Raw genomic sequence first — 19,224 nt, forward strand, 5'->3', positions numbered from 1 at the left:
ACTAACCTTCATAATGCTAAATTTAGTTTGTATTTTGTATGAAACATTTAAGCCAGTACTTGATACACATCTAAGTGTATTAAGTGTACAATCATATCAGAACGAACAATAAAATGTTGAGTTATCTGGCAATTTAACTTGTATTCATTGACTTAAAAAGTTATTTTAAAAGAACTGCTATGTATTGGACTAATAGATTCTGGACAGTCTTTAAACTAGTAGATGAGCCTAATTAGAACAATTTATTCATTTACTCATTCATTCATTCAGCAAATATTTATGGTTTTAACACTATATTAGGCACTAGGTATGTAGCGGTACACAAAGCAGGCCTAGATCCCCGCCTTCCTGAGGCTTACTTTCTACCGGAGATACTCAGTTAACATGCTATTTCTATCAGATGGTGATAACCGCTGAGGGTAAGTTTAAAGCAGAATAAAGGCTTAGGAAGCAGAGGTGGGATTGCAGTTTGCATTTTTAAATGTGAGTGGGATGATACCCAAGGTAACATATTGGTAGAGGTTTGAAGGAACTTAAAGAATAAGTCGTATAGATATTTGAGAAAAATATATTAGTGCAAAGTTGTGGGTCAAAGGCTGTGTGGGACTGGAGCATGCTGGTGATGTACCAGAGCAGCAAGAGTCCAGTGTAGCATGAGCAGAGTGATGGAGGGGAGAGCAGGACATGAGGTTACAGAGGTGAGCAGGTGAACAGTGTGCCCCTCCTGTCCCTGGTTTGTGGACAGAAAGAGCAGTCATATAGATTGTATTATGAAGAATATGTTATGTCATTTGGAAAACATCACCTTTTGTCTAGAAGAGTGGTGGTGATGGCTCTCATTTATGTTTTAAGTATATGATTCTGGCTACCATGTGGAATGTAGATTGTGTTGGGGGTGGAGAGGCAGATGGGAGTAGGCAGAGGCAGGGGAATTGTAGCAAACATTGCAGTAACCAAGCAAGCATAGACTGGATTTGGTCCAGGGTCTTAGAAAGAGAGGTAGAAGGAATCAGATACTGTATACAGTTTGAAGGAAATGAGGACAGGGTTTGTTTATGTGATTAATGTGAGCTATGAAGCAACCAAGGATGACTCCAAAAGTTTTGGGCTTCAAAGAGATTACATGATTAAGTGAACTAAACTGTTGCTATATACGTAAAAGTTTTCTCATGATAGAGAAGCTTTGAATAACACTAAGAGTTTTCCGCGATCTTTCAGTGGGACATTTGTAAAAAGTACATTTAAATATTTATGTTCATTTTTATTTATTTTCCTTTCCATAGTTCTTGCCAGTAGTCTCAGTCCATTTCGTGAAGGAAGATTTATAGAGAGGAGACTGCGATCCTCGTCAGAAGGCACTGCAGGGAGTAGCAGAATGATTTTGAAACCAAAAGATGGAAATATAGAAGAAGTTAATAGTTTAAGAAAGCAAAGAGCAGGTTCTTCATCTTCAAAAATGAACAGTTTGGTAAGTATATACATACGTCTGTCTCTAATAAAATAATGCTGTCTGTATCTGGCATGTTCATGCCTCTTGCAGAATGAACACAGACTACAGGATAGACACCTCATATTTGAAGGGAAAATTTGTTTCCATAGTTGACATTACAAGTCAGAGTAACAAATTTTTCATCTAGGTCAGGATGGAGTTCACAATGACAGCTGTCTTTAGTTCCTGTCTTCCTTGCTTCCATGGAAAGTTTGACATTCTTTTTTCTAGAACAAGACCTTGAATACAGAAACTAGGAAAAATGCTGAACATGAGGATCTCCTTTGACACCATTATTTCGCATCCTCTCTCTACCATATAGCCCTCTAGAAAATACCCTTTTGTAAATCACACTGACTCCAGTACCACTCTTAGTTCCTAGTAGACCCTAACCTCACTGTCCTCCTGCAGTGCCCTTCCGCAAAGGGTGAGGGGTTGGTGTGAAGCTTATGAGGACCAATGTGAAATGCTCATCTAATGCTTGCATACATTGGAGGTAATCAGGATACCCTATTCCTGGTCCAAATTGTAGAACCTGCTTTTAGTATGAGGGTGGAGGTGGGGTGTATGGGGAGAGGCATGGTCTGAGTTTTTATGTGTGAACTAGGGTGTCACAGAGGCGTTAGTATGAAGCTCCCTCATAGTATGAGACAGACCCAGGGATGGGAAGAGATGAGGGGTGAACTGCAGCTTTGGGTCCATGTGGCCTCAGGTTTCACAAGTATTAGAGTGTGATTGCCTTTTGGAGATCACTTTGCTCACCTTCTCACAGATGTGTCCTTTTTCAGCAGAGTATTTAACATCTATTGTCTAAAAATGTTCCTTTAAAATAATCTTTCTACCTACCTATCCACGTATATATGTGAAAAATGTTCAAAAATTAATCACTTATGATATCTCTATCATTTTATGTAATTGGGTTTCAAATGAAAATATTAGGTAATTGAGATGTGATAATTATTTTGTGAAGAAGCCTTAAGTTAGTAAGGTAACACTGTGTGGTAGCAAAATCACTGTGCCTGATGTTAGAGGTTTTAATCATTTTTTTCTGGTGTGGTCATTTCTTAATCCTGGGCAAATTTGTAACCACAAAATAGCAAATGATAATAGGCATCTTGTTTCCATTACACTAAAAAATGACTGTGTGAGTTTGTGTTTACATTTGTACATATGGAAATATATATTTCATGCTTCATTTTGTTCTTTTGTGCATTGGCTGTTATATTATTATTGTTGCAATGGATATTTTTGATCTAAGTATGAAAATTTGTTAAAAAAGATTTCCAGTTGATGCACCATTAAAAGTTAGGACTAATGAAGTATTACAAAACATTTATCATCACAACATTTTCACTATTTCTTCATGGAGAGGTATTTATATTAATAGGGGTACACTATTCAACTTTGAAAGTTGTGCCTTTTACATATTCTCTCATATCTCATGTTTTTCATACTGCATTTAATTTAAATAATTCTAGTTTGAGACCAGCCTAGGCAAAGTATCGAGAACTCGTCTCTAAAAAAAAATTTAATAATTAGCCAGAAGTGGTGGCTTACACCTGTAGTCCCAGCTACTCAGAAGGCTGATGTGGGAGGATCACTTGGGTCCAGGAATTGGAGGCTGCAGTGAGTTACTGAGACCCTGTACTTCCGCCTGGGCAACAGAGTGAGACCTGGTTTCAATAAAATAAATAAATAAATAAATACATACATACATAAAATGTAAAAAGTGCTTATAATATCACAAAGTCATTCTTCTCAGGTTTAGTTTTTTTTTTTTTTTTTTTTTTTTTTTGGAGACAGAATCTTGCTCTGTCGCCCAGGCTGGAGTGCACTGGCGCGATCTTGGTTCACTGCAACCTCCGCCTCCCAGGTTCAAGCAATTCTCCTGCCTCAGCCTCCTGAATAGCTGGAATTACAGGCACCCACCACCATGCCCAGTTAATTTTTGTATTTTTAGTAGAGATGGGGTTTCACCATGTTGGCCAGGCTGGTTTTGAATTCCTGACCTCAAGTGATCCACCCGCCTCAGCCTCCCAGAGTGCTGGGATTACAAGCGTGGGCCACCGCGCCCAGCCCTCAGATCCACTTTTAAGATTTAAAACTTAAGAAACAAAAGAAGTGGTTTTGTTTGAGGGCCTTGTATTTAGGTTTTTAAAAGTGTGCCTGTAGTAGCATAGCTTTTCCACTAGATGGCAGAAAGACACCACCGCCATGGTGGTGGACAGTCTATCAGGCTTGGAACATAAAATATTTTGGAACTTAAAATATTGTACATGTTCATTGGATTTACAGATGAAAATTACTGAATTAAATTCTGAAACTTTTGAATTTCCTAAAGAGAACTACCAGATACTACTTCACGATCTTACCATCTTCCTTTGGATTTCACAAGTTATGTCTCATCTTTCAGTTACTTTACAGTTTATTCATTTTTTAATTTTCATTTTTAGTTTTTTAAGGCAGAGCCTCGCTCTGTCACCCAGGCTGGAGTGCAGTGGTGCAATCTTGGCTCACTGCAACCTCCCCTCCCTGGTTCAAGTGATTCTTGTGACTCAGCCTTCTGAGTAGCTGGGACCACAAGTGTGTGCTACCATGCCAGGCTAATCTTTGTATTTTAGTAGAGATGTGGTTTCACCATGTTGGCCTGATTGGTCTTGAACTCCTGACCTCAGGTGATCCACTGACACCACCTCCCAAAGTGCTGGGATTACAGGCGTGAGCCACCACGCCCGGCCAGTTACTTTACACTTAATTAATTTAAAACGCATGAAATATGTTTTTTACTTGTAGCACTGTAAGGAAGAAATGATAGGGATTATTTAGTTCTAGATACATGTGAAACAAGTGACGTATATTTGGAAAATTGTAGCTCTATGTGTGAAAAGTGACACATTTCTATATTCCTCTTCCAAAATAATTTAAGCAACTGCATGTATTTAAGAATGCATCAATGGTTCAGGTATTTTATTTTAAAGCAATTATAATAGAAACATGTGTTTTTAATGCTTGCTTGAACCAAGGGAATACTTTTAATGCCTGACACGTCTTATCACATCCAGTCCTCACAACAGTACTATAAATTAAATGATACTGTAGTGATGAAATTTTGCAAAAGAGGAAAATAAGGCACTGAGAAGATAAGCAGCTTGCCTAAAATGATATAGCTCATAAATGGCAGAGATAGGATCTGGATTTGGATCCTTTCTAAGTTCAAATCCTACAATCTTTTGGGAAAATGTATTAGATTTAAAATTAATTTGAGCCATTTTTCAATTGTTTGCATCAATTTGGTGTAATAAAATGAAAACATTTAAAGCAGTCTAATCTTGCTTACTCTAAGTCTAGGCTGCAGCATTCTATAAGAGATACAAAAGAGGAAAACAGAAACAATATTTAGTGCTTAATCTGAACTTAAAATGCGGTTATGTTTCTTGAAATGCTCATGAATAGTATCAATATCCTTATTGAGAGATATCCCATCAAAAAGGAACTTTGTCACAAAAGAGGATATTCATACTTGGGAGTTTTGTAATACTTCATGAGTCCTAATTTTTAATGTTAGCATTAATGCAGACCTTCGTGTAGTTCATGGAGATTTCAATTTTCGTAATAAAATATGGCTCTATTTATTAAGATGCTGAGCATTTCCTGAATGACAAAGATATTACCTAATGGATTAGATATAGTTAAATATACTACGGTTCTATTGTTTTTATGTACTTCTGGGGTATTTCAGTCTGGAAGGGAAAGGACAGGATGTATGAACTCTTCAAACATCAAATGCCGAGAGCAAATTGGGATTTGCTTAGGTTTATTAAAAGAAACCAAAGTAAATTGGAACAATTTGATAAGTTTTCACATTTATTATATTTTTTCAAACCACTTTATAGTATTTTTCCAATTTTTCTCTAATGAGTAACTTTCTGAATACCTTCCTTGGGATTTAAAAAAAAAAATTAAAATGCCATTCTAGAAAAAAGTTAGAGAACTTATTTCTTTAAAGAACTTACTTCAGGAACTTTCTCTCCAGATTATGGTATATAAATGTATAAATGTAAGGATTTGTCATGGGTTCTCCAACAGCTTTACACAGTGAATTCTAATTCTAAATATTTACAAGATTCCTCTCTAGAAAAGTTAATGTGAGAGTAGATTCATATATAATGAACAATATTCATATATAATGAACAATTCATATATAATGAACAATACCTCCCTGGTACCATTAAAGGAAGGAAAAATGCCTAAGTGGATGAGTCAGGGTAAACTTGGCTAAGTGATAAAAAATACCGCTGGGCGCGGTGGCTCAAGTCTCTAGTCCCAGCACTTTGAGAGGCCAAGGCAGGGGTATTGCTTGAAGTCAGGAGTTTGAGACCAGCCTGGCCAAGATGGTGAAACCCTGTCTCTATTTGTATTTTGTAAAAATATAAAAATTAGCTAGCCAGGGTGGCAGGTGACTGTAATCCCAGCTTCTCAGGAGGCTGAGGCAGGAGAATGGCCTGAACCTGGGAGTTGGAGATTGCAGTGAGCCAAGATCACACCACTGCACTCCAGCTTGAACGACAAAATGAGACTCCTTCTCAAAAATAAATGAATAAGTAAATAAATAAAATAAATAAAAAATAACTTCCAAATCTAATGACTTTATATAATATGGATTTCTTTCTCACTTAGGCTACATGGTTATTGTGGAAGGCGTCAGGGTTCTGTTCAGTGTCTTCTCCTCCTGTATTCAGGCTGTTGAAGCCAGCTAACTTTGCAAACATTGCCTTTCACCATGGCAAAAAAGAAAGAGATCTCTGGAGGTTCCTGTAATAAAATACTTTGAATTGTGAGACTCACTTTACTTCTGCTCACAACTCATTGGTCAGATCTAATCATATGGTCCAAACTAGAAACAAAAGCAGCCAAGAAGAATAATCACTTTCCCGTATCTAGAGGTGGAGACTCAGGTTTGGTGAGCACTTAATGACTATCATATTCCCAAATGTTTTGTTGTATCCAAGTTCTTTTAATTAACCGAGATTTACTGTTTGCCTCCTCTTTCCCTTTTGTCAAAAGACATTTAATGGGCCCTGACTTTGTGCTTCATACTGTGCTGGTCTTTGTGGTTGAAAAGATGAAAACATCTCTGAAATTGAAGAATTCATATATATTACAGGTTTTATTCTTTAGAATATTCTCTCTTTCTAACTTAAAGGCCTTGAGATGTGTATCTTAAGTGAACTAAGTTTACTTTTTTCCTTGACTCAAGGAATCTTTACTATTTTTGTAAGTATTTATTTTCATTGCAACAAGCCATTGATTTTGAAAGTTGTATTGTCTTCAGATTCCTCAGCAAATGCATTTGCAAAGTTGCGCTGTACTGTTTGTGCTGAGTGATTCAGACAACTTTGATTTATGGCCAGTTTTACTCTGACACAGCATATTTTCTTTCATTTAGCATCCTGCTGCTTTTATGTGGAAACTGTGAATGACACAGTAAAAACATAACTGTAGGACGTTGGTAGAAGAAAAATCAGATTTATATTTGATTAATAAGAAGTAGTTACTTGCAGATCATTAACATCTCATATCACATTTTAATTTTTTGGTATGTTGAACTGCAGAATTTAGTTATTGATAATAGTAGAATAATATATAAGACTAATTGTACCCTATTTGAGATAGCCAAACACTACTGTTCATTTACTTTTCTTCTGGGGCCTGCTGTTTTCTCATTTATAAGCTTATTCTTTATTCATTATAATTCTTCATTTCTTCATTCATTAAAGCATTCACAGTTTCTTAAAATAAATATTTATTGACAATCTGCTCTGAAGAATCAAAGATGAAAGAGACACTACTTGAGGATTTTTGAGTTCCCAAAGGGAGACATAAGGTTAAACATTATCTTGCCAATACAACTGATTTAACCATTTTGACCATCTTTAAGTTCAGAATGGGTGGAGCATTCTTGATTTGGATTGTGAGCATCGAAATAAAAAATTAAGAACATTTAAAATAGACACATGAACTCCCGTTTCCCTGAAATGTGAAATTGCCTTATTTCACACAGTCAATGACACTGTTAAATATATGCATAAGTTTCTTATGTCTTTTCTTCATTTCTCTAACTGAGACCCAGCTGTGAGTGCTGAGCAGGTATGCTGAAAGAAAGTTGGGACAGTAAAGAAGAACATACAAAATGAATCTCATGATTAATACTAAAAATAAAAATCAGTCTCAAAACACCCCACTTGTGCAATCCACCGAGCAGAATAATCCTAATGGGCCCATTTGGTGTATACACCTTCACACTTCTGTTTCATGGCATGAAAGTTGTTCGAGCTTGAAATTAAAAACAAGACAGGCTGGGTGCGGTGGCTCACGCCTGTAATCCCAGCAATTTGGGAGGCCGAGGTGGGTGGGCCATGAAGTTAGGAGATCAAGAACATCCTGGCTAACACGGTGAAACCCTGTGTCTACTAAAAATACAAAAAATTAGCTGGGCGCAGTGGTGGGCGCCTGTATTCCCAGCTACTCGGGAGGCTGAGGCAGGAGAATCTCTTGAATGTGGGAAACAGGTTGCAGTGAGCCGAGATCACACCACTGCACTCCAGCCTGGGCAACAGAGAAAGACTCTGTCTCAAAAAAAAAAAGCAAAGAAGACAAATGATAATTAGAAGATCTGATTTTGAAAATTTCTCTTCTTAATCTTGAAATTCTGAATGAGACTTTGCAGTATGTAAAATATTAATGGCTTTGGGGAGTTAAAATAACTATTGCAGTTTTTAGTGTAACTGATGGTTAATAGAATTAAAGCCCATATGGCATGGTTACAGGGACATCTAATAAAAATGGAAGCCATTAATATTTTTAAGGAAATGGAGCCACATGAATCATTCTCCTCAATTCTTATAAATTTTAAGGAAGAAAATCACAAGTATCACTCATTAAACATGAAATTACATTTGTTGATAACTGGCATAAATTTTAGATTAACAGCCCTAATCCTTTATGCTTTTATTTGTTTTTCCAGTTACTAATCATATTTTCCTTTCAGTACCCTTCTAAATTGTATCATGCATATAACACTCACCGCATAGTTATTCGAATGTGTCTCATTTTACCTTAAAGATTTCAGTCTTTTAAATGGAAGGAATTGTGTATATACTGGCATTTCTTGCAGTCATTAATATAGCACCTGGTGCAAAAATAGGCATCTAATAAATATGAATAAATTAAAGGTAAAATTTCTGGTTAAATAATGATATATGTTTATATAGATGTGAATTAAGGCTTCTAGTAACAAGAATTGTGTGTGGTGTGCTTATGCACAGTTTTGAGATTGTAATTTATTATACAAATACACGGATATTTCTTATGATGCACTGTCTGATAAAGCTCTTGCTTTTTCGACACTAAGTCCTTGATCAGGAAGGCCTTACCAATTATGACATTGTTCCAGTGGAAACATAATTTATTTTAGGATTATCAGCCCTATAGAATGGTTTCTAGGATTTTTTTATTATTTTTTTATTTTATTTATTTATTTTTATTATACTTTAAGTTCTAGGGTACATGTGCACAACGTGCAGGTTTGTTACATATGTATACATGCGCCATGTTGGTGTGCTGCACCCACAATAGGCCCCAATGTGTGATGATCCCCTTCTTGTGTGTAATCTCACTGTTCAATTCCCACCTATGAGTGCGAACATGCGGTGTTTGGTTTTTGTTATTGCAATAGTTTGCTGAGAATGATGGTTTCCAGCTGCATCCATGTCCCTACAAAGGACACGAACTCATCCCTTTTTATGGCTGCATAGTATTCCATGGTGTGTATGTGCCACATTTTCTTAATCTAGTCTGTCACTGAGGGACATTTGGGTTGATTCCAAGTCTTTGCTATTGTGAATAGTGCCACAATAAACATACGTGTGCATGTGTCTTTATAGCGGCATGATTTATAATCCTTTGGGTATATCCCCAGTAATGGGATGGCTGGGTCAAATGGTATTTCTAGTTCTAGATCCTTGAGGCATCGCCACACTGTTTTCCACAGTGGTTGAACTAGTTTACAGTCCCACCAACATGTAAAAGTGTCCCTATTTCTCCACATCCTCTCCAGCACCTGTTGGTTCCTGACCTTTTAATGATTGCCATTCTAATGGGTGTGAGATGGTATCTCATTGTGGTTTTGATTTGCATTTCTCTGATGGCGAGTGATGATGAGCATATTTTCATGTGTCTGTTGGCTGTATAAATGTCTTCTTTTGAGAAGTGTCTGTTCAAAAAAAGAGCCCGCGTTGCCAAGACAATCCTAAGCCAAAAGAACAAAGCTAGAGGCATCACGCTACCTGACTTCAAACTATACTACAAGGTTTCTAGGATTATATGAGTACAATAGTTATGAACTGGCCATACAATGAGGACAAGTAATAGTCAAATATTTGTGGTATTCATTAAACCCATTAAAATATAATATCTTGGTCACATATGGGTAAGGGAAGATTTTAAAAATCCCCTGCATATTTTATCTAGTCCAACTCACCTCATTTCTTATAAGCTTATAGATTCAGAGTTGCCTTTAAAAGCAGGATTGAATACAAATATTCCAATCATTTTTGTCCTTCTGAACTTTGAGATGAGTCATTTTCATTTAGAAGCTTTCACAATTTGTATGTTTGTTGGGCAAAATTAGGCATAGTCTATTCATAGACTTAACTGACCATTTTTTTTTTTTTTTTTTTGAGATGGAGTCTTGCTCTGTCCCCCGGGCTGGAGTGCAGTGGCCGGATCTCAGCTCACTGCAAGCTCCGCCTCCCAGGTTCACGCCATTCTCCTGCCTCAGCCTCCGGAGTAGCTGGGACTACAGGCGCCCGCCAGGTCGCCCAGCTAGTTTTTTGTATTTTTAGTAGAGACGGGGTTTCACCGGGTTAGCCAGGATGGTCTGGATCTCCTGACCTCGTGATCCGCCCGTCTCGGCCTCCCAAAATGCTGGGATTACAGGCTTGAGCCACTGCGCCCGGCCTTAACTGACTTTTTAAACGATTTGAAGATCGGTTTGAGTAATGCTTAACACCTACATTTTTACCTCTGTGATAACATTATTAAACTTATTTTTTGTGATGTTGCCCTTCCCGAGTCCAAGTGATGTCATTGTTCAGTTCCCACCTATGAGTGAGAACATGCGGTGTTTGGTTTTCTGTTCTTGTGATAGTTTGCTAAGAATGATGGTTTCCAGCTGCATCCATGTCCCTACAAAGGACGCAAACTCATCCTTTTTTATGGCTGCATAATATTCCATGGTGTATATGTGCCACATTTTCTTAATCCAGTCTGTCACAGATGGACATTTGGGTTGATTCCAAGACTTTGCTATTGTGAATAGTGCCGCAATAAACATACGTGTGCATGTGTCTTTATAGCAGCACGATTTATAATCCTTTGGGTATATACCCAGTAGTGGGATGGCTGGGTCATATGGTACATCTAGATCTAGCTCCTTGAGGAATCGCCATACTGTTTTCCATAATGGTTGAACTAGTTTACAATCCCACCAACAGTGTAAAAGTGTTCCTATTTCTCCACATCCTCTCCAGCACCTGTTGTTTCCTTACTTTTGAATGATTGCCATTCTAACTGGTGTGAGATGGTATCTCATTGTGGTTTTGATTTGCATTTCTCTGATGGCCAGTGATGATGAGCATTTTTTCATGTGTCTGTTGGCTGTATGAATACATCGGGGCCTATCATGGCAGGGGGAGGGGGGAGGGATTGCATTGGGAGTTATACCTGATATAAATGACAAATTGATGGGTGCTGACGAGTTGATGGGTGCAGCACACCAACATGGCACAAGTATACATATGTAACAAACCTGCATATTATGCACATGTACCCTAGAACTTAAAGTATAATAATAAAATAAATAAATAAATAAATAAATAAACGTATTTTTAAAATTTTTATTGATTACTGTATAATAATTATACATAATAGGTGTATATATTTATGTGGTACATGTGATATTTTGATACAGGAATGCAATTTATATAAATACTAATCACATCAGGGTCATTGGGGTATCTATCACTTCAGGCATTTATCATTTGTTTGTGTTAGGAACATTCCAATTCCACTTTTTGTTATTTTAAAATATACAATAAATAATTTTTTGACTATAGTTACCCTATTTTGCTATAAAGTACTAGATTTTATTCATTCTACATAACTATATTTTTGCATACATTAATGTCCTCCCACTCCCCCACTATTCTTTGCAGCTCCTGGTACCCATTATTCTATTCTGTATTTCTGTGACTTCAAATATTTTAATTTTTAGCTCCTATATATGAATAAGAATAGGCAAAATTTATCTTTCCACACTTCGTTTATTTTATTTAAAATAATGTCCTGCAGTTTCATTCACGTTGTTGCAAATGACAGGATCTCATCTGCTTTTTATGGCTGAATAATATTCCATTGTGCATATGTACCACATTTTGTTTATCCTTTTGCTTGTTGATGGACACTTAAGTTGATTGCATTTCCTGGCTATTGTGAATAGTGCTGCAATAAACATGGGAATGCAGATATCTCTTTGATACATTAATTTCTTTTTTTCGAGTGCATACCTAGCAGTGGGAAAGCTGGATCATATGGTAGCTCTATTTTTAGTTTTTCGAGGGGTCTCCAAAATGTTCTCCATGGTGGTGGTTCTACTTTACATGTTCATCAACAGAGTACAGGGGTTCCTTTTCTCCACATCCTGTTAGCATTTGTTATTTGCCTCTCTTTTGGATAAAATACACTTTTTATATGCCTGTTGTCCATTTGCATGTCTTCTTTTGAGAAATGTCTCTTCAGATATTTTTGCCTATTTTTAAATTGAATTATTTCGTTTTCTTTTCTATTGAGTTGTTTTAGCTCCTTATATATTCTGAGTATTAATACCTTGTCTGATAGATAGTTTGCAAATATTTTCTACCCTTCTGTGGGTTGTGTTTACTTTGTTGATTGTTTCCTTTGCTCTGCAGAAGCTTTTTAGCTTGATGTGATCCCATTTGTCCATTTATGCTTTGGTTGCCTGTGTTTTTGAAGTCTTACTCAGGACATTTTTGCCAAGACCAATGTCTTGGAGAGTTTCCCTAATGTTTTCTTCCATAGTTCCATAGTTTGAGGTCTTAGATTTCAGTGTTAATCCATTTTGATTTGATTTTTATATATGGCAAAAAAAAGGAGTGCAGGTTCATTCTCTGCATATGGATATCCAGTTTTCCAGCACCATTTATTGAGGAGTCTGTCCTTTCCTCTATGTATGTTCTTGACACTTTTGTTGAAAATGAATTCACTGCATATGTGTGAATTTATTTCTGGGATCTCTACTCTGTTCCATTGGTCTGTGTGTCTGTTTTTATGATACTACCATGATATTTTGGTTATTATAGCTTTGTAATGTAATTTGAAGTCAGGTAATATGATTCCTCCAGTTTTATTCTTTTTGCTCACAATGGCTTTGGCTATTCTGGGTATTTTGAATGGTTACATCAAAATTTTAGGATTATTTTTCTATATCTGTGAAGAATGTCACTGGTATTTTAATATGGATTGCGTTCAATCTGTAGATTGCTTAGGAAAGTGCAGATTTTTATTATATACAATTTTTATTTATTATTTATTTATTTATTTTAATTATACTTTAAGTTCTAGAGTACATGTGTATACATGTGCGATGTTGGTGTGCTGCACCCATTAGCCTGTCATTTACATTAGGTATATTTCCTAATGCTATCCCTCCCCCCATCCCCCCACCCCACAACAGGCCTCAGTGTGTGATGTTCCCCTTCTTGTGTCCAAGTGTTCTCATTGTTCAATTCCCACTTATCAGTGAGAACATGCAGTGTTTGTTTTTTTGTCCTTGCAATACTTTCCTGAGAATGATGGTTTCCAGCTTCATCCATGTCCCTACAAAGGACATGAACTCATCATTTTTTATGGCTGCATAGTATTCCATGGTGTATATGTGCCACATTTTCTTAATCCAGTCTATCATTGTTGGACATTTGCACTGATTTCATCTTTGCTATTGTGAATAGTGCTGCAATAAACACGTGTGCATGTGTCTTTATAGCAGCATAATTTATAATCCTTTGGGTATATACCCAGCAATGAGATGGAAGGGTCAAATGGTATTTCTAGTTATAGATCCCTGAGTAATTGCAACACTATCTTCCACAATGGTTGAACTAGTTTACAGTCCCACCAACAGTGTAAAAGCGTTCCTATTTCTCCACATCCTCTCCCGCATCTGTTGTTTCCTGACTTTTTAATGATCACCATTCTAACTGGTGTGAGATGGTATCTCATTGTGGTTTTGATTTACATTTCTCTGATGGCCAGTGATGACGAGCATTTACTCATGTGTCTGTTGGCTGCGTCAATGTCTTCTTTTGAGAAATGTCTCTTCATATCCTTCACCCACTTTTTGATGTGATTGTTTGATTTTTTCTTGTAAATTTGTTTGAATTCTTTGTAGATTCTAGATATTAGCCCTTTGTCAGATGAGTAGATTGCAAAAATGTCCTCCCATTCTGTAGGTTGCCTGTTCACTCTGATGGTAGTTTCTTTTGCTGTGCAGAAGCTCTTTAGTTTCATTAGATCCCATTTGTCAATTTTGGCTTTTGTTGCTATTGCTTTTGGTGTTTTAGACATGAAGTCTTTGCCCATGCCTATGTCCTGAATGGTATTGCCTAGGTTTTCTTCTAGGGTTTTTATGGTTTTAGGTTTAACATTTAAGTCTTTAATCAATCTCAAATTAATTTTTTGTATAAGGTGTAAGGAATTGATCCAGTTTCAGCTTTCTACATATGGCTAGCCAGTTTTCCCAGCACCATTTGTTAAATATGGAATCCTTTCCCCATTTCTTGTTTCTCTCAGGTTTGTCAAAGATCAGATGGTTGTAGATGTGTGGTATTATTTCTGAGGGCTCTGTTCTGTTCCATTGGTCGATATCTCTGTTTTGGTACCAGTACCATGCTGTTTTGGTTACTGTAGCCTTGTAGTACAGTTTGAAGTCAGGTAGCGTGATGCCTCCAGCTTTCTTTTTTGGCTTAGGATTGACTAGGCAATGCGGGCTCTTTTTTGGTTCCGTATGAACTTTAAAGTAGTTTTTTCCAATTCTGTGAAGACAGTCATTGGTAGCTTGATGGGGATGGCATTGAATGTATAAATTACCTTGGACAGTATGGCCATTTTCACGACACTGATTTTTCCTATCCATGAGCATGGAATATCCTTCCATTTATTTATATCCTCTTTTATTTTGTTGAGCAGTGGTTTGTAGTTCTCCTTGAAGAGGTCCTTCACATCCTTTTAAGTTGGATTCCTAGGTATTTTATTGTCTTTGAAGCAGTTGTGAATGGGAGTTCACTCATGATTTGGCTCTCTGTCTGTTGTTGGTATATAAGAATGCTTGTGATTTTTGCACATTGATTTTGTATCCCGAGACTTTGCTGAAGTTGCTTATCAGCCTCAGGAGATTTTGGGCTGAAACAATGGGGTTTTTCTAGATATACAATCATGTCGTCTGCAAACAGGGACAATTTGACTTCCTCTTTACCTAACTGAATACCCTTTATTTCTTTCTGCTGCCTGATTGCCCTGGCCAGAACTTCCAATACTGTGTTGAATAGGAGTGGTGAGAGAGGGCATCCCTGTCTTCTGCCAGTTTTCCAAGGGAATGCTTCCCGTTTTTGCTTATTCAGTATGATATTGGCCATGGGTTTGTCATAAATAGCTCTTATTATTTTGAGATACGTCCCATCAATACCGAATTTATTGAGAGTTTTTATCATGAAGGGCTGTTGAATTTTGTCAAAGGCCTCTTCTGCATGTATTGAGATAATCATGTGGTTTTTGTCGTTGGTTCTGTTTATATGCTGGATTGTGTTTATTGATTTGCTTATGTTGAAACAGCCTTGAATCCCAGGGATGAAGCCCAGTTGGTCATGGTGGATAAGTTTTTTGATGTGTTTCTGGATTCAGGTTGCCAGTATTTTACTGAGGATTTTGCACTGATGTTCATCAGGGATATTGGTCTAAAATTCTCTTTTTTTGTTGTATCTCTGTCAGGCTTTGGTATCAGGATGATGCTGACCTCATAAAATGAGTTAGGGAGGATTCCCTTTTTTTCTATTGATTGGAATAGTTTCAGAAGGAATGGTATCAGCTCATCCTTTTACCTCTGGTAGAATTCGGCTGTGAATCCATCTGGTCCTGGACTTTTTTTGGTTGGTAGGCTATTAATTGTTGCCTCAATTTCAGAGCCTGTTATTGGTCTATTCAGAGATTCAACTTCTTCCTGGATTAGTATTGGGAAGGTGTATGTGTCCAGGAATTTATCCATTTCGTCTAGATTTTTTCATTTATTTGCATAGAGGTGTTTATAGTATTCTCTGATGGTAGTTTGTATTTCTGTGGGATCAGTGGTGATATCCCCTTTATCATTTTTTTATTGTTTCTATTTGATTCTTCTGTCTTTTCTTCTTTATTAGTCTTGCTTGTGGTCTATCAATTTTGTTGAGCTTTTCAGAAAACCAGTTCCTGGATTCATTGATTTTTTGGAGGGATTTTTGTGTCTCTATCTCCTTCAGTTCTGCTCAGCTCTTAGTTATTTCTTGCCTTCTGCAGCATTTGAATGTGTTTGCTCTTGCTTCTCTGGTTCTTTTAATTGTGATGTTAGGGTGTCAATTTCAGATCTTTCCTGCTTTCTCTTGTGGGCATTGTAGTGCTATAAATTTCCCTCTACTCACTGCTTTAAATGTGTCCCAGAGATTCTGATATCTTGTGTCTTTGTTCTCATTGGTTTCAAAGAACATCTTTATTTCTGCCTTCATTTTGTTATTTACCCAGTAGTCATTCAGGTGCAGGTTGTTCAGTTTCCATGTAGTTGAGCGGTTTTGAGTGAGTTTCTTAATACTGAGTTCTAGTTTGATTGCACTGTGGTCTGAGAGACAGTTTGTTATAATTTGTGTTCTTTTACATTTGCTGAGGAGTGCTTTACTTCCAACTATGTGGTCAATTTTGGAATAAGTGCGATGTGGTGCTGAGAAGAATGTATATTCTGTTGATTTTGGGTGGGGAGTTCTGTAGATGTCTGTTAGGTCCACTTGGTGCAGAGCTGAGTTCAATTCCTGGATATCCTTGTTAACTTTCTGTCTCATTGATCTGTCTAATGTTGACAGTAGGGTGTAAAGTCTCCCATTATTATTGTCTGAGAGTCTAAGTCTCTTTGTAAGTCTCTAAGGACTTGCTTTATGAATCTGGGTGCTCCTGTATTGGGTGCATATATATTTAGGATAGTTAACTCTTCTTGTTGAATTGATCCCTTTACCATTATGTAATGGCCTTCTTTGTCTCTTTTGATCTTTGTTGGTTTAAAGTCTGTTTTATCGGAGATTAGAATTGCACCCCCTGCCTTTTTTTGTTTTCCATTTGCTTGGTAGGTCTTCTTCCATCCCCTTTTATTTGAGCCTCTCTGTGCCTCTGCATGTGAGATGGGTTTCCTGAATACAGCACACTAATGGGTCTTGACTCTTTATCCAGTTTGCCAGTCTGTGTATTTTAATTGGAGCATTTAGCCCATTTACATTTAATATTGTTAGGTGTGAATTTGATCCTGACATTATGATGTTAGCTGGTTACTTTGCTTGTTAGTTGATGCAGTTTCTTCCTAGCATCGATCATCTTTACATTTTGGCATGTTTTTGCAGTGGCTGGTACTGGTTGTTCCTTTCCATGATTAGTGCTTCCTTCAGGAGCTCTTGTAGGGCAGGCCTGGTGGTAACAAAACCTCTCAACATTTGCTTGTCTGTAAAGGATTGTATTTCTCCTTCACTTATAAAGCTTAGTTTGGCTGGATATGAAATTCGTGGTTGAAAATTCTTTTCTTGAAGAATGTCGAATATTGGCCCCCACTCTCTTCTGGCTTGTGGAGTTTCTGCGGAGAGATCTGCTGTTATTCTGATGGACTTCCCTTTGTGGGTAACTTGACCTTTCTCTCTGGATTTTTACATCTTTGCTCATCTGAGATATTGGCTTGTAGTTTCTTTTTTTTTTTTTTTCTTGTGTTTTTGTCTGATTTTGTGATCAGGGTAATATTGCCCTCATGGAGTGAGTTCAGAAGTCTTCTCTATCTTTTGGAATAGTTAATCTAGGATTGGTATTAATTTTTCTTTAAATGTTTGTTAGAATTAAGCAGTGAAGCCATTGGGTTCTGGGCTTTTCTTTGATGGGAGACTTTTTATGATGGCTTATCTTGCATCTTACTTGTTATTCATCTATTCAGGTTTAGGATTTCTTCATGGATCAGTGTTGGTAGGTTGTATGTGGCTAGGAATCTATCCATTTCTTCTAGGTTTTTCCATTTATTGGCATATAGTTGCTCATAGTAGTCTCTAATGATCCTTTACATTTCTACTGTATTGGTTGTAATGTCTCCTTTTTTAGCTCTGATTTTATTTATTTGGGCCTTCTCTCTTTTTTCTTAGTCTGGCTAAAGGTTTGTTGATTTTTGATATTTTTTCAAAAAGCCAACTTTCCATTTCATTGATCTCTTGTAATTTTTTTGTTTCATTTATTTGTGCTCTGATCATTATCACTTTTTTCTTCCACTAATTTTGAGTCTCCAATCCCATCCAGGTTGCTGTGAATGCCATTAATTAATTCCTTTTTATAGCTAAGTAGTATTCCATCATATGTATATACCACAGTTTCTTTATCCACTCATTGATTGATGGGCATTTGATTTGGTTCCATGTTTTTGCAATTGTGAATTGTGCTGCTACATGTGTGGAGCAAGGATCTTTTTCGTATAATGACATATTTTCCTCTGGGTAGATACTCAGTAGTGGGATTCTGTTCCTTTCCCTTCCCTTCCCTTCCCTTCCCTTCCCTTCCCTTCCCTTCCCTTCCCTTCCCTTCCCTTCTCTCCTCTCCCCTCCCCTCCCGTTTGCCCTTCCCATTCTCTTCCCTTCCCCTTCCCTTCCCCTTTCCTTCCCCTTCCTCTTCCCCTTCACCTTCTCTTCACTTCCTCTTCCCCTTCCTTTCCCTTCTCTTCCCTTCCCCTTCCCCTTCCTTTCCCTTTCCCCTTCCCCTTCTCTTCCCTTCCGCTTCTCTTTCCCCTTCCTTTTCTCTTCCCTTCCCCTTCCCATTCCCCTTTCCCTTCCCTTCCCCTTGCCTTCCCTTCCCTTTCCCCTTCCACTTCTCTTCCCTTCCCTTTCCCTTTCCCCTTCCCATTCCCCTTCCCTTCCCTTTCCTCTTCCCCTTCTCTTTCCTTCCCTTTCCCCTTCCCCTTCTCTTCTCTTCTCCTTCCCCTTCCCTCCCCTTTCCCCTTCCCCTACTATTCCCTTCCCCTTTCCTTCCCCTTTCCTTCTCCTTCCCCTTCCCCTTCCCCTTCCCTTTACCTTCCATTCCCTTTTCCTTCCCCTTTCCATCTCTCCTCTTCCCCTTTCCCTTTCCCTTCCCTTCCCTTTCCCTTCCCTCTCCTTTCCCTCTCCCATCTCCCTTCCCTCTCCGTTGCCTCTCCTTTCCCTCTTCCTTCCCTCTCCCTTCACTCTCCTTTGCCTCCCTTTCCCTTCCTTCCCTTTCCTTTTCCCTTCCCTTCTTTCCTTTCCTTCCTTCCTGTCTTCTTTTGTTTAAAAGTTATGTTTTCTTATAGTTTTAATTTCTTGCTCTTTGATTTTTGT

General features: G+C 37.6%; 1 protein-coding gene across 1 annotated transcript in view; it reads left to right on the forward strand.

Annotated features, from left to right (window-relative positions):
* Positions 1 to 19,224, forward strand: part of CCSER1 (coiled-coil serine rich protein 1) — a 1,475,466-nt gene that overhangs the window by 168,263 nt on the left and 1,287,979 nt on the right. Inside the window, exon 3 of the mRNA XM_026448057.1 lies at positions 1,284 to 1,468. Within this exon, the coding sequence (XP_026303842.1) occupies positions 1,284 to 1,468 (185 nt within the window). The remainder of the gene's footprint in view (positions 1 to 1,283; positions 1,469 to 19,224) is intronic.

Source organism: Piliocolobus tephrosceles, chromosome 3 (genome assembly GCF_002776525.5).
Source record: "Piliocolobus tephrosceles isolate RC106 chromosome 3, ASM277652v3, whole genome shotgun sequence".
Taxonomy (NCBI): Eukaryota; Metazoa; Chordata; class Mammalia; order Primates; family Cercopithecidae; genus Piliocolobus; species Piliocolobus tephrosceles.